Below are 13,486 nucleotides of genomic sequence, written 5' to 3' on the forward strand. Positions count from 1 at the left end.
TTCTCTAAACAAAATTTCATAACTTATGTTTAGCATGATTTAATGGATCTTTCTGAAAATATTTCTTAACAAAACTGCTTCAATACGGAATTTTCTTTTCGTCTTCATAAAACTAATAATCACAAGTCATGGTCTACGAAAGAAATATGTACTTCATCCAATAATATAAAGTGACAGTTGCTTGAAAGGATCCTGGTCTGTTATCAATGATTTGAAGATCAAAACTATCACAACAATCGCATCTCTAGAGGTGAAAATTGCTCGAAAGGATATTGGCTTTATTATCAATGATTTGAAAAACCAAACCATTACAACAATCGCATTTCTAAAGGTGAGAATTGCTTGAAAGGATCCTGGTCTATTATCAATGATTTGAAGATCAAAACTATCACAACAATCGCATCTCTAGAGGTGAAAATTGCTCGAAAGGATCCTGGTCTGTTATCAATGATTTGGAGATCAAAACTTTCACAACAATCGCATCTCTAGAGGTGAGAATTGCTTGAAAGGATCCTGGTCTGTTATCAATGATTTGAAGACAAAAATGATTAAAACAATCGCATCTCTAGAGGTGAAAATTGCTCGAAAGGACCTGGTCTGTTATCAATGATCTGAAGAACAAAACTTTTACAACAATCGCATCTCTAGAGGTGAAAATTGCTCGAAAGGATCCTGGTCTGTTATCAATGATTTGGAGATCAAAACTTTCACAACAATCGCATCTCTAGAGGTGAGAATTGCTTGAAAGGATCCTGGTCTGTTATCAATGATTTGAAGACAAAAATGATTAAAACAATCGCATCTCTAGAGGTGAAAATTTCTCGAAAGTATCCTGGTCTGTTATCAATGATTTGAAGAACAAAACTATTACAACAATCGCATCTCTAGAGGTGAAAACTGCTCTAAAGGATCCTGGTCTGTTATCAATGATTTGAGGAATAAAACGCGCTCATCAAACATTATTGATCTCAACCCAGACCCATCTAACAATTATTCCGTCAATATTAGTAAGAATATTAGCGTTACAATGTCCTCCTTCTTAAAGAATGACTGACAGTCTCTTCCTCAGACCTGTAGATAGATTTGAGCTGGTGCAAACGAAACTCAGCATTTAATACAAGACCTGCGCCATCGATGCATTATCAGCGAAGTTATTTTCAAATTTTCCAGAAGTGATTTCTAGCTCTTGCCTTTTCTTTCTAAACATGAAATCTTGAAAGTTAAACTATTTGGTTTTCTACCTAATAAATGGACTTATGAGGCTTCGTTTTCTGTTCTTAATGGAATATGTATTTCACGTTTTTTTTCCGAGGAATTCCTTTCAAATGGTTATTATCCTACTTTAAAGTAGAAAACAATTGGTACGAGCTAATGGTGAATTTTAGAGTAATTTACCCTTTGACATTGGTGTACCTCACGATTCAATCTTAAGTCCATTTCATTTTTGGTATTTATAATGTCCCAGATTTACGAATTAATGGTAAATTACTTTTTTGCGGATGACACCAGTATAACCTGGAGTGATCCAGATATACAAGCTTTACATTCTACCATGGGCCTAGTTTAAAGCGATTTGGCTCTGTTTAAATACTGTTTTACAACCTCAAATACTACACAATAACTTAATACGATCTTCAAATTTGAGGTTTTTTTTATATACATGGAGACGATGCCCTCAATGGTCTGTACAACTATCCACTTTGGCGAAAAACTTATCCTCCGCTTGTTTTAAATCTGTTTATAAACAGCTCGATTCTCGTATTGCTTTAACAACTTATTACTCGTGGTACGAATCGCATCTTCGCTATAGTTTGCATTCCTGGGGATCTGGCACTTTGACCTCTTCGAATCTATCGTCAAATTCATTTTAGAATCCGTTTGTTTGGTCCGCAAACCCTGATCTGGTAAAATTTCCATCATTTCCAATGTCAAAAAATTCCGGAGATTGTAAACGATTTTTTGCTTATCCTTAAGCCTTATCATTTTGTCGCAGAATTTTACTTTCTTCAAACTAATTATCCAAAAACTGTCAAACAATGAGACCATAATCTCTCTATTATTTAGATTCAAAAATGTTAATTAATATTTATATACGTCCTGAATTATGATTTTTTTTATTATTATAGAAAAACCTATTGAACTAACGGATAAACTCCAACCATATCGGGTACGATCACTGAACATGGGTCATACAATTCTTCTGATCCACGACAATGCCCGTTCCCAGAGCGCGAGCGGTCGTTCAGCCCAACGACTCCTTCATCAATTTCAATTTTCGAACGCCCACCATACGACCTACCATCAAGTGATTTTCATCTTTCCCCTGAACTTGCGCAGTGGTTTGCGAAGCGGTGCTTCCAAAAAACTTACTTCCAATCATTGACGATTACATTTTTGAAGAGAATATTACAAAGCTTGTTAAGAGATACGAAGAATACTTTAATCGTTAAGATTATTATGTAGAAAAGTAATCTTAGGTTTGGTAATAAAATATTTTCCGTATATTTACGCATATTTTCTTCACAGACCATCGGAGGGAACATTTAAGATCTGTTAACCATATATTAATTCATACAATGTGTCCAGTTCTCATGCTCCAATGTCTTACTTAAGCGATTCCATATGTCCCTCAGATACTTGAAGTTACCTATAATTGTTTATAGCTTTTGCTCTCTTCTTCTTCTTATTTTAAGACTGTGTCTTGTGTTTTCAAAGATACAGCTTAAGTTGTGACTGCGAGGACCAGCTCTCATACCAGCGCTTTGGTGGTCTTCCAGGCGGTCTACTTGTATTGGGTCTCTCTTCCTTTGCGATTTTCGCCAGTCGATCGTTGTTCATTCTATTGACATGATCTCTCCATGCTCTTCTTCTAGTTCTGGCCCATCTCACTATATCCGGAACGTCACACATTCTTCTGATTTCATTGCTCCTTATTCTGTCTCTTAGTGTTTTCCCTGTGATTGAGCGTAATGTCTTCATCTCGGTTATTCTAAGAATCCGTTTAGGAGTTGCAGTCTCTGCCCTCGTTTCTATGGCGTATGTCATTACTGGTCTGACACAAGTTTTATATATCCGTGTTTTGCTTTCGATACTTAAAAATTTATTCCTCCATATCACGGTTCGAAGGAATCCTGATATCCTAGATGCTGCTGTTGTTTGCGTTTTGACTTCTTGTTTCAAGTTCCTATTGCTCGTGATGTTAACCCCTAAATATTTAAAAGACATAACCTGTTCTACACTTTTATTATAAATTGCCAGTTTGCATCTTCTTGGCTCTCTCGCTATTGTCAAGGATTGTGTCTTCTGTTTCGATATGATCATATTGAATTCTCCTGCAACTGTTTCAAATCTGTGTAGCAGTTTTTGCAGATTATCCTCATCTTCAGATATCACAACCGCGTCATCAGCGTAGCAAACTATCTTAAACTCATGTTTTCTCATTCTGTATCCTCTGCCTGCCGTTTTGACTTTTTGGCTAGCTACCATGATAGGACTGATAAAACTTATAACGACCCGGCAAAGTTAAGGAAAAAACGATTTTGGAAGCGACAACAATTGCGAATAGCCACCTGGAATGTTACATCAATTGCTAACAAAGACCAAGAAACCATAATAGAGCTTAAGAAACATAAAATAGACATATGTGCCTTGTCTGAGACGAAAAAGAAAGGAGCTGGCAACTTTAGAATCGCGGAGTATACATTGATATATAATGGAAAACCAAAAGATGAAAGAGCTTATACACGCAAAGTGTGTTCTTAATAGTTTTGACATCCAACCAGAACAGTAGTTAGATTATTGACCCAATTTTATTTATTTATATTTCATGCTAATAGTTTTAACAAAGTTGTTAATTAAATTATTCAACTAACGTGTAAATTTGAGTAAGTTTACGTTATAAAGGAATGAAATTGAGACACCCAATACAAATGTAGATAAATTTTCGAAAATATAAACAAAAATATATCGCGCTTAAATTTATTATCTTCATAAAACTAAATTTAGAACACTCTTTTTGAAGAAAATATTAAAAGGAACTGTTCCACATTGTGATTTTATGGGTACGTTTATTACAATGATAGTTCAATGTCATTTACAATGCCAAATTTTTTATGTATCTTTGGTCATCTGTATTAACTAAGTCACTAATATTGAAATAAACATTTGAATGTTTAGACGAAGAATTTTTTAATTGAAGAAATAAAAATTATAGTGTAATTTTGAAGTAATAACTTCTCACATTGAAGAATTGATCATGTTGTAAAGTGTAGAGATTTTTTTGTATAAAAAGTACTTTTTGTCCCCTTTTAAATCATTTAGACAGATTAAATTTGGATTTTTAGACTGTTAATAGGCTCGCAACTACCAAAAAGTGGTCTTTTGAATGAAAACAAATGTTTTCCAATGGTTGAAAAACGGGTTTTTAGTGGACACTGAAACAAACTAAAACTGAAAAAATTTTTTGAACTAATCTGTCATCACCAGAGAGAAACTTAATGGATTTTGAAAATTAGTGCACAACATCCGTAAAAAATAAAACCAAAAGGTGTGGCGGAGGCATTTCTCGGTGATGACAAACTCATTTTTTTCAGTTTTTAGTAGTTTGAAAGCTGAAAATTTAATAGTGAATCAAATTATACATTCCAGGATAATTTTTTAACCCTTCAAATAAGGGTGAAGTGATCTATAAAAGATATTTTAATGTAAAGAATCATGAAAATAAATATTTTATATCGATGGGTGCTAATGTTTTAGAATCATCATAAAATTATTATAGAAAGCATCCTATACTTTTTTTTACAGAAGAAATGCGTTATTACTGAGATGTAGCGAGCTTTATTTTTTGCATTTAACTTCTGTGTAGGTGTAGAAGTGCCGAAACCTAAGAAATTTTGGGCATCAATAGGAAAAAAATTTTAGCCAGGTGAAAATTTAAGGTTTCGACGAGTTGTGGTATTTCAAATCTATCAAACTATTACTTTTTTTATAATAATACAATGAAGTTTAGCTTTTTGAATATCAGTTATGACGTAGAACTTCTGAAACGGTCGAACAATGAATATTGTTTCACACAAAGCAAAGGAATATACTGATAGTTAACCACCATAGAAGACTTGGTGCTGGGGTTAGTAGTTGAGAATTCGAATAGAAGCACCAGAAAAATTGCTGGGCATACCATACGTATCTTATTCAGCGGCACTTTCTGTTTTTCGAAATGTGCTGGCTTTTTTGAAATTTCTCCCTTTATTTCATAAAGCATTGTTGTTTATAGTCTATGGACACGATCCTATGTCTGGCCCATGAAGCCGTCGGTTTCTTCGATCGGTACAAAAAAATCGCAGATGCATGGACAATTCTTTAGTTAGTTTATGGCAAATGCGTTTTTTTATATGCTGACAGCTCTTCCCATCTTTTTAACTCCAATCCGTTGGTCTTCCAGTACCATTGGGTGAACGTTTCGATGTTATCGCTGGTTGTAGCAATTTGTAGCCACCCCGAAGGATCATCGTCATTCATGTTGATACGACCACGTTTGAAATCAGTCCAGAATATTATGCCTGTGAATGATATATAGTTTCCATATCTCCTCTTCCATTTCCATAATCGTATTCTTCAGTTAGTTTATGGCAAATGCATTTTTTTTATATGCTGATAGTTTTTTCCATCTTTTTAATTTCAATCCGTTGGTCTTCCAGTACCATTGGGTGAACTTTCCGATGTTGTAGAAGTTTGTAGCCACCCCGAATGATCGTCGTCAATATTGTTGTTTGAATTCATCTACTCAAAATGTTGTAAATGAAGATCCATAACTCCTTTCATTTCCATAAGCTTATTGCTTTTCAAAAACAAAGAAACGACAGCTGAATAATCAATTTTTTCCATTTTCAGAAAAATCTTCACCAAGACTGAAAGATACAATCAGTAACTTATCCAAAATGGCGGAATATAGTTCCCATTTTAATTATGCGACATCTTCAGGTTGAGGTCGGAAACAAACTATGTGATTTCTTTATCGTTTGTTGATCAAGTAATTGTCAATATGACAATTGACAATGACATCGAGAGCGTCAGCGCGTGCGTGAACGTAAGACTTTATAAATCGACCTTAAGAACTGTCAATATTCTTTTAATAATCCGTAGATCATGTGACTCTTGTAAATACATATATATATATATATATATATATATATATATATATATACAGGGTTGTATTATTAAAAATCCAAATTATGAACACATTGTATAATAGGATTTCTTGATATGAACAATAAAGAATTCAATATTTCAAAAAATGAAACTGAGTCTGATAATTCACTTTTTTATTGGTTAATATTCACTTCCAATAATTGAGACAATTCAAATACACTCTTTCAAATAATGAAAACTAATAATTTTTAGTTGTCAATATATATTTCAAAGCTTCAAAATTCTAGTGAAAAATACAATTCAATAATGAGTGAAGATAAGAAAGGAGAAAAATATGAAATGAAAACCGTTGCTCAGGATGCAAGATACCATAATTGTAATTGCACAAATTGGTGTTTGGATGCATTTGTTGATTATCACAAGTGCATCAGGCTCTTGGGGGAAGGGTAAGTCATTATTTAGACTAAAAGTAGAAGCACAACTTAGGCCACTTGAAAAGGGAAGCTACGGAGTATAATAGTTTTGATTGCATCGGTTAGAATCAGTCTCGAAAATCTTGTTATCAGGTAACCAGAAGTGAAATAACTTACCAAATATTTTTAATCAGAAGTATGGAAATATTTCAAAACAGATAAAATGTAAGTCGTAGAACGCGGAAAGAGATATGAATGATGATTCCAATCAGGATATAAAAGACAATAACAACAAGGCAACTGAAAAAGGGCAGCTACGAAGTATAATAGTTTTGATCGCACCTAAATGGGTTAGAATCAGTCAAGAAAATTTTGTTATCAGGTAACCAGAAGGGAAATTACATACCAAACGACAATGAGAAGGATGGAAGTATTTCGCAACAAATAAAGTGCGTCTCCATCTTTATTTCACCTAAAACTGTTAGAAGTTTTATACAGCCTCAATCCATTATGGATAAGCTTCCATTCGAGAAAATGTTGGATTGACTTTCTAGAGATGCAGGCCTAATTATATTATGCAGTCCAAGACATTATTCACTGGTCACTATAATCGTCAAGTATTTCGAGTAATTTGGGGATTAGAAAAACGACGGTTATTTGTTTCAGTTTGAGACCTCAACCTGTCAGCACTTATCAATATAAATTGATAAATATAGTTGCGCATGTGATGAGACATTTGTACTAAGTTTTCAGCCATTTAGGACGCTTAGTTTCTGGTTTACAATTGTATAAGTTAGTCACCGTGTTTACTCACAATGGAACAATGAAACCTGGATCTACCACTGGTCAAAACAATGGAATGTAAGGGGCGAACCTGCCTCAAAAAAGGGCAAAGAAAAAAGTAAAATAATAACAACATAGTAATGCGTAAAATCAAGACGGTTTAGAAATATAAACATACATAAAGGTCTAAGAAATAAGAAATTCATAAATATTAACAGTAACCAAAATAACGAATTTATCCTAATTTACCATAACAAATTTCATAATTGCTCTAGTAGCCATTTATTTCTCCTTTTTTCCCTATTTTATGAGCATTTTTACCTAAAAATATATTTCCCTATTTCTAGGAGCGAGCGCTGCGAACAGTTTTGCAAAATTTACAAAACTGTATGTCCTAACGATTGGATAAAAAGATGGGAAGACCAAATTGAGAAAGGTACATTCCCATGCGATTTACCGGCAAAACCAAATTGCGAAAAATAGCTAACTGATATCAACAATAACGTCAAGTCAAAGTTCTGTCTAATGATAAGGAAAAAACTACATGATTTGTCGTATTTGATGATATTCTGGGTTTTAATGTAATTTTATACTAATTCAATATATTATTTTCCACAATAGAAGTTTTTACTGACTATATGTTAGTATATTTTGCTAATCAAATGCAGTTATGACATATCCAGCGAATAGGTTGGAAGTGGTGATACAGTGATCGTTCTAGAAGCTGAAAAGTTTTTCGAAACCGTTTCTGTATAGAGCTTCTCCATAACGCTATATTGAGTAGAGATCTACCTGACGGTATGACAGTTATTTGGTTCATCTGTTATCATTTGAACCATCAATTGACGTTCTTGGTGGATTAGGGCGCGTTCAAGGTTCTCGTTTACCAGTTTCTCTCTTTGCGCTTTTCTTCCACGCTTTTACTGCCCCCTTGAACATTTTATGTCAATAGAACACTCCTGAAGAATCATCACTCAATACAAAAAGGAAGAGAAGTCGTAGAGCGATAGATCAAGTGAACAGAGTGTTCGTGGCAATATTGGAATCTTTCCGGAAACTGCAAACTGGGTCACAATTAAAGCACTGGAAGATCTTTCTAAACCATTTCTGCACAAGGCTTCTCCATAGCGAAATTTTCAGTTGAAATCTGCCTGACGATTTAGCGATTGTTATTCGTCGTCGTCTACTAACATTCGAACCATCAACTGACGTTCTTGGCTCGTTTGTGTCAGTGACCACCTCTATTAGTTAGATTTCTGCAATGTACAAGATCTCAACACGAATAGAAACGCTGTACACATTTGTGGTCGAAGAGACCTCATATTCTGACTCTAGTAGAAACAAAGGTGAACCCAACAATATCCAAGGTTCACCATGTATATCCTGGATATGACTTACCCTGGATACGACTCACACACCCGATTCAGAGATAATTATGGACTTGCCGTCTTCGTTAGGGACGGGAAGAGAATCTTGAAACTAGGGGTTTAAAACAACGACTCGAATAGCAAACAAATTTTTTGCTTCATATACAGACCTCTTAGTGATACCCGCTACAGGCAGTTATTCTCAAACCGATAAAATCGATTACCTGCCAACAAACCATCCAAACGCAGATATTGTTGAAGCTGGTGATGTTCATCACGTCAAATGGTTGCATTTTTCCAACAGAACTGTCGATAATGGAAAGGAAGCTGAAGATTTTGCCAACAGACTAGACCAACTTTTCAATGAACCAACTAGAGTCCCTGATCGAGATGGTGACTTTGTTAGCTTCTTAGACCTGTTTCTAGCAACAGACCCTGATATATACAACGTGACCGTACAAGCATCACTTAGAACATCAAATCACTAATTTCAGCAACATGCGAACTCAGGATCCACCCAGATCACGTAAAGTTTAGCATTGTGGATCTGCCAAATGGAAGCATCTATAGGATTGCGTCTTTATGTTTCCTTGGAACGATGTTTGCTTCAATTCCAATGAGCCTTCAGTGTGCACAAACGAGTTTCGGAAGTAATCTTGGCAGATATGGAAGGTTTTGCCGACAATTCGCGGTTTGCTAAAAACTGCACTAGAGCAGTGTCTCACGAGAAAAGTCGTAGAACAATAGATCCAGTGAGTAGAGTGAAAGATATGTATGGATAAAGTAGGATTGCCACATCGTGTGTTAAAAGTATCGTTGATCGTGGGTTACCACTAACCCGACAAAAATTTATCCCATTACTTAATTGTTAGATCTCGAAATGTTTCGTTTTCTACAGAATTGTTTTAAAATTCTAGCTTCTCCGGTGCATCTATGAATAATATTGGTTCTCGGGAAAAAATGCACATAATATCGAAGTATTTGGAACTTTCTGCATCAAAAACTGGCTGTAGTTTTGAAAAATTAAGACAAGAAAATTTCAGTTTCGCAACTGTATTTTCAACAAATCGTCGTAAAACTTGTGGGCTTTATCGAAACTTGGGCTAATTTAAATCAAAAATGATTATAGGTCAGAAAATACTGGTGAAAATTTTATTTTTCCAGTTTAATACTTGAAATTGTCAAAATAGATGGAAAATATTTCAAAAACATCTACGATTATGTAAAAAAAACTCCATATTCAATTGTAGTTTCATAAAACGCATTTTTGTGTATAAATTCTATGAAATTTGCTTAAAAATATAATCTTTGTATCGTGAGACGCGTGTTGCTGGCCATTTTTCATGTCGTTACAAGTGTTGTGTATCCAAATTGAAACTAGTTAGTAGCGGCAAGTGGAACAGAAAATGGGGTATGAGCCGGAAACTTGTATGACATGTGTGCTCAATCATACCAATATCGATCCGATCAAATCGGAGTCGATCGAAAGTGTGATCCAGCCTTATCTATAGTTTCCTGGTTGGTAGTCGTGGAGTTAATTAGTAAATAAAAAACATAATAAAAAAATAAAATCTATTTTTCTTATATGTAAACTTCTGGAACATTGTAACAATGCATACAAGTAAAATATTCGAAATAAATAAATAAAAAAATATATAACATAAAACAAATCACGTATTGTTTTGAAGCTTTTGTTTCACTCTTTTTATCTTGGCTTTCAGTCCGTTTTCTCTCTCTTTAATTTTTCTAATTTCCGATAATCTTTCTTGTTCTTTTCTTCTTATTTCTTGAATTCTGAAATAACAATTTTTAGATTAATATCAACACGCTTTTATTTGTTTAACCTAAATTTGTAACTGACTTTTCAACGGCTGCTAAGATGCAACTGTTGGTTCCAAAATTTAGAGACAAGTAGGATTGAAAAAAAAAGAAGAGAATTAACTTCAATTTCCGTTAGTTAATTGAACAATCCAGCGAATTGTCAAAATCAACCGATGTTTATTTACAAATGGCCGCCTTGGAATTCTTTTGTCGTAAGTTTCTATTTAGTTTGTGAAGTTATTTGTTGGATTTTAGACCCTATTATTTCTAGTTTTATTGCGAATTGGCTTTTTAAAGAGTTTCTACTCAAATAAATGCGAAATTTCGGGAACGTGGCTTAGTTGTGCTTTTTTTCGACTATACTATATTGTACTTAGTGTAGGTAAGCGGAAAATCAGCAAAATTCAACTGAAGCTCTTTTAATCTAATGGAAGCTTCAAGTTTTTTGTCCTTGTACTTTTCGGCTACCACCCAGACCAAAGTGGTTAAAAATGTGTAGAATGGGAAAGACAAGGAAGGCCAAGGATAGGACCGCGTGGAAAATAAAAGTGACAAGGTAGAATAAAGGAGATTGATCGACACGCAAAGAAGATTCCGAAAGACTTACACGGCTGAACACCACAAGTGGTGCACAATGCACAGCCATATAAGTTTGTGTTTTCAGTGACATTGCTTATCCTATGCCATATCTACGGCCTCCCACTTCATTTCTCTAAATGCGATACTTCTAGACTTCGCCACAGATGTTCTCTGATGATTTCTACCCAAGAGCTGAAAGAAGAAGGGAAATGTCCAGATTAAAGTGGATAAAATCCACCCATTTGAAGATTTCTCCAAATTTGATACTTTTAGACTTCACCACAAATATCATCTGATCATTTTTATCCTAGGGGTGAAAGAAGGAAGGAAATGTTCAGATTAAAGTGGATAAAATCTTCCCATTTGAAGATTTCTCCAAATTTGATACTTCTAGACTTCACCACAGATATCTTCTGATCATTTTATCCGAGAGGTGGAAGAAGAAGGAAAATATCGAGATCAAAGGGGGTAAAATAAGTAAAGGGAGACCGGAGTAAAATGAGAAAGTTAAGACCAAGAACAGGACAGCTTGCAAAATAATTAGGGACAAAGTAGGATAAAGAGGCAATGGGGATTGATCCACTTCGCAAAAAGGATTCAGAAAGTTTAACGCGGCTCAATACTACAAAGGGTGCACACCATGGAAGATTGTGCGATACTTTCAGACTTTAACACGGATATCTTTCAATCATTTTTATCTTGGAAGGTAGGAAAAGAAGTGGAAAACCCAGAGCCAAGTAGTCAAAAGCAGTAGGAACGGACCTATATAGAATGGGAAAGAAAAGTTCAAGGATAAGACGGCGTAGAATGTGTTACTTCTAGACTTTACCACAGTTGCGTTTCGATCATTTTTATGCCTTTAAAAGAACGTCAAACATTTATTTAGGGAAAGTTAGGAAAATCCTCTCGAATGTGACTATAAAATTTTAGGTTGCTTCAAATAACTTCAAAGACCAAGATCATTTAGTAACAAAGAACTATGAGTAAGCGTTTTTCATACAAGCGATACATTATTTAGTGTAGATCCTGGAAACGAAGCAAAAAGGGCCTCCCTAAGGTCCATAATAGTCCTCTGTTGATGTACCTCGGATGTACCTATACGAGTAGTTTGAGTTATGTTTCATATTCACCTGATTTAATTCTCTCAGAGTATCTCAAATTTAGAAAAATTACTTACTCGAAACAACCCCGTATAATCTCTTCAAACTTAATTAAGTTGCACTTACTTTTCTTTTTCTAGCCTCATCAGCTCCTTCTTAAAAATATTTTTGAAATCATCACAGAAAGGCAACCACAGTTCGAAGAACAGATTAGGTGAAAACGTTTCCAAACTTCCGGTTTTCGGTTTGAATAAATAAAATTTCATAACGGCTATAAATTGCGTATGGCACTCTTCTAAATTTTCCCATTCGGCTGTCAGCTGTTTTTTAGAATATTCTAGAAATACTGTTATTTTGTCTTTGAACGGCTGGACATTTTCTGGTGTCGAAGTTTCTATTATCCTTTGAGATTTTTGCTCGCACACTGTAAAAAAAATCGTCAAAATTATTATAAGAAGTGATTGTCTTTTAGATTAATATTGTTAGCAGCTTTTCAAGTCTATTGTGATTTTTTACACCAGTAGAAATCTAATGAAATCTAATTATCTGATATAAGACAACCAATTAATACCAAACAAATCCCATGGGCAAAATTATGTGATGATTTGGTTGTTAAACTGACGAAAATATCAATAGAATACTCCTGAAGAATCATCACTCAATACAAAAAGGAAGAGAAGTAGTAGAACGATGGATCAAATGAATATAGTGGTCGTGGCAATATTTGGATCTTTCTAGAAACTGATAACTGGATCACAATCAAAACATTGGAAGGTTGAAACGATTTAGCGGTTGTTATTCAAGTCATCTGATAACATTCGAACCATTATTGACGTTATTGGTGGATTAGGGCACGTACACGCTGCTCGTTTGTGTGAGGGACCACCTCTACCAGTTTTCCTTCGTCTTCCGCGCTTTCAAGGCTTTTTTTCAACATTTCATGTCAATAGAATACTCCTGAAGAATCATCACCAAACACAAAAAGGAAGGGAAGTCGTAGAGCGATGGATCAAATGAATACATAGGTCGTGGCAATATTTTGATCTCTCCGGAAAATGATGATAATAATAATAGAATCGAGGATATAAAAAATTACCGTTTACAGGAAAAAAAGCATTTATGTAATGTTAGAAAGTATCAATTAGATGGAAATCGGAAGAATTGGCATTGATTTTAAAGGATTGGGCCGTTAACATGTGCAGAAAAGATGATACAGAATTTATAGGAGCTACGGTTAAAAATATGTGGAGCCTAAGAAGTTAGCTGTTATGTTATA

General features: G+C 34.6%; 2 protein-coding genes across 5 annotated transcripts in view; one reads left to right on the plus strand and one right to left on the minus strand.

Moving 5' to 3' along the window:
- The first annotated feature begins 6,453 nt into the window (after nucleotides 1-6,453).
- On the plus strand, nucleotides 6,454-7,826 carry LOC130446884 (uncharacterized). The gene is made up of 2 exons (XM_056783389.1): nucleotides 6,454-6,593; nucleotides 7,691-7,826. Exons 1-2 carry the CDS (start codon nucleotides 6,454-6,456, stop codon nucleotides 7,824-7,826), a joined length of 276 nt encoding a protein of 91 aa, XP_056639367.1.
- Nucleotides 7,827-10,268: 2,442 nt separating this feature from the next.
- Nucleotides 10,269-13,486, minus strand: part of LOC130446574 (formin-2-like) — a 53,650-nt gene continuing 50,432 nt past the window's right edge. For 2 of the 4 annotated variants that reach the window (XM_056782920.1, XM_056782919.1), the window contains 2 exons: nucleotides 12,337-12,634; nucleotides 10,269-10,504 (listed from right to left, as the gene is read on the minus strand). In XM_056782920.1, the coding sequence (XP_056638898.1) occupies nucleotides 10,381-10,504; nucleotides 12,337-12,634 (422 nt within the window). In that variant the 3' untranslated portion in view covers nucleotides 10,269-10,380. The remainder of the gene's footprint in view (nucleotides 10,505-12,336; nucleotides 12,635-13,486) is intronic. The other 2 variants (XM_056782922.1, XM_056782921.1) reach the window with 1 other exon arrangement.

This window comes from Diorhabda sublineata, chromosome 7 (genome assembly GCF_026230105.1).
Source record: "Diorhabda sublineata isolate icDioSubl1.1 chromosome 7, icDioSubl1.1, whole genome shotgun sequence".
Lineage (NCBI taxonomy): Eukaryota > Metazoa > Arthropoda > Insecta > Coleoptera > Chrysomelidae > Diorhabda > Diorhabda sublineata.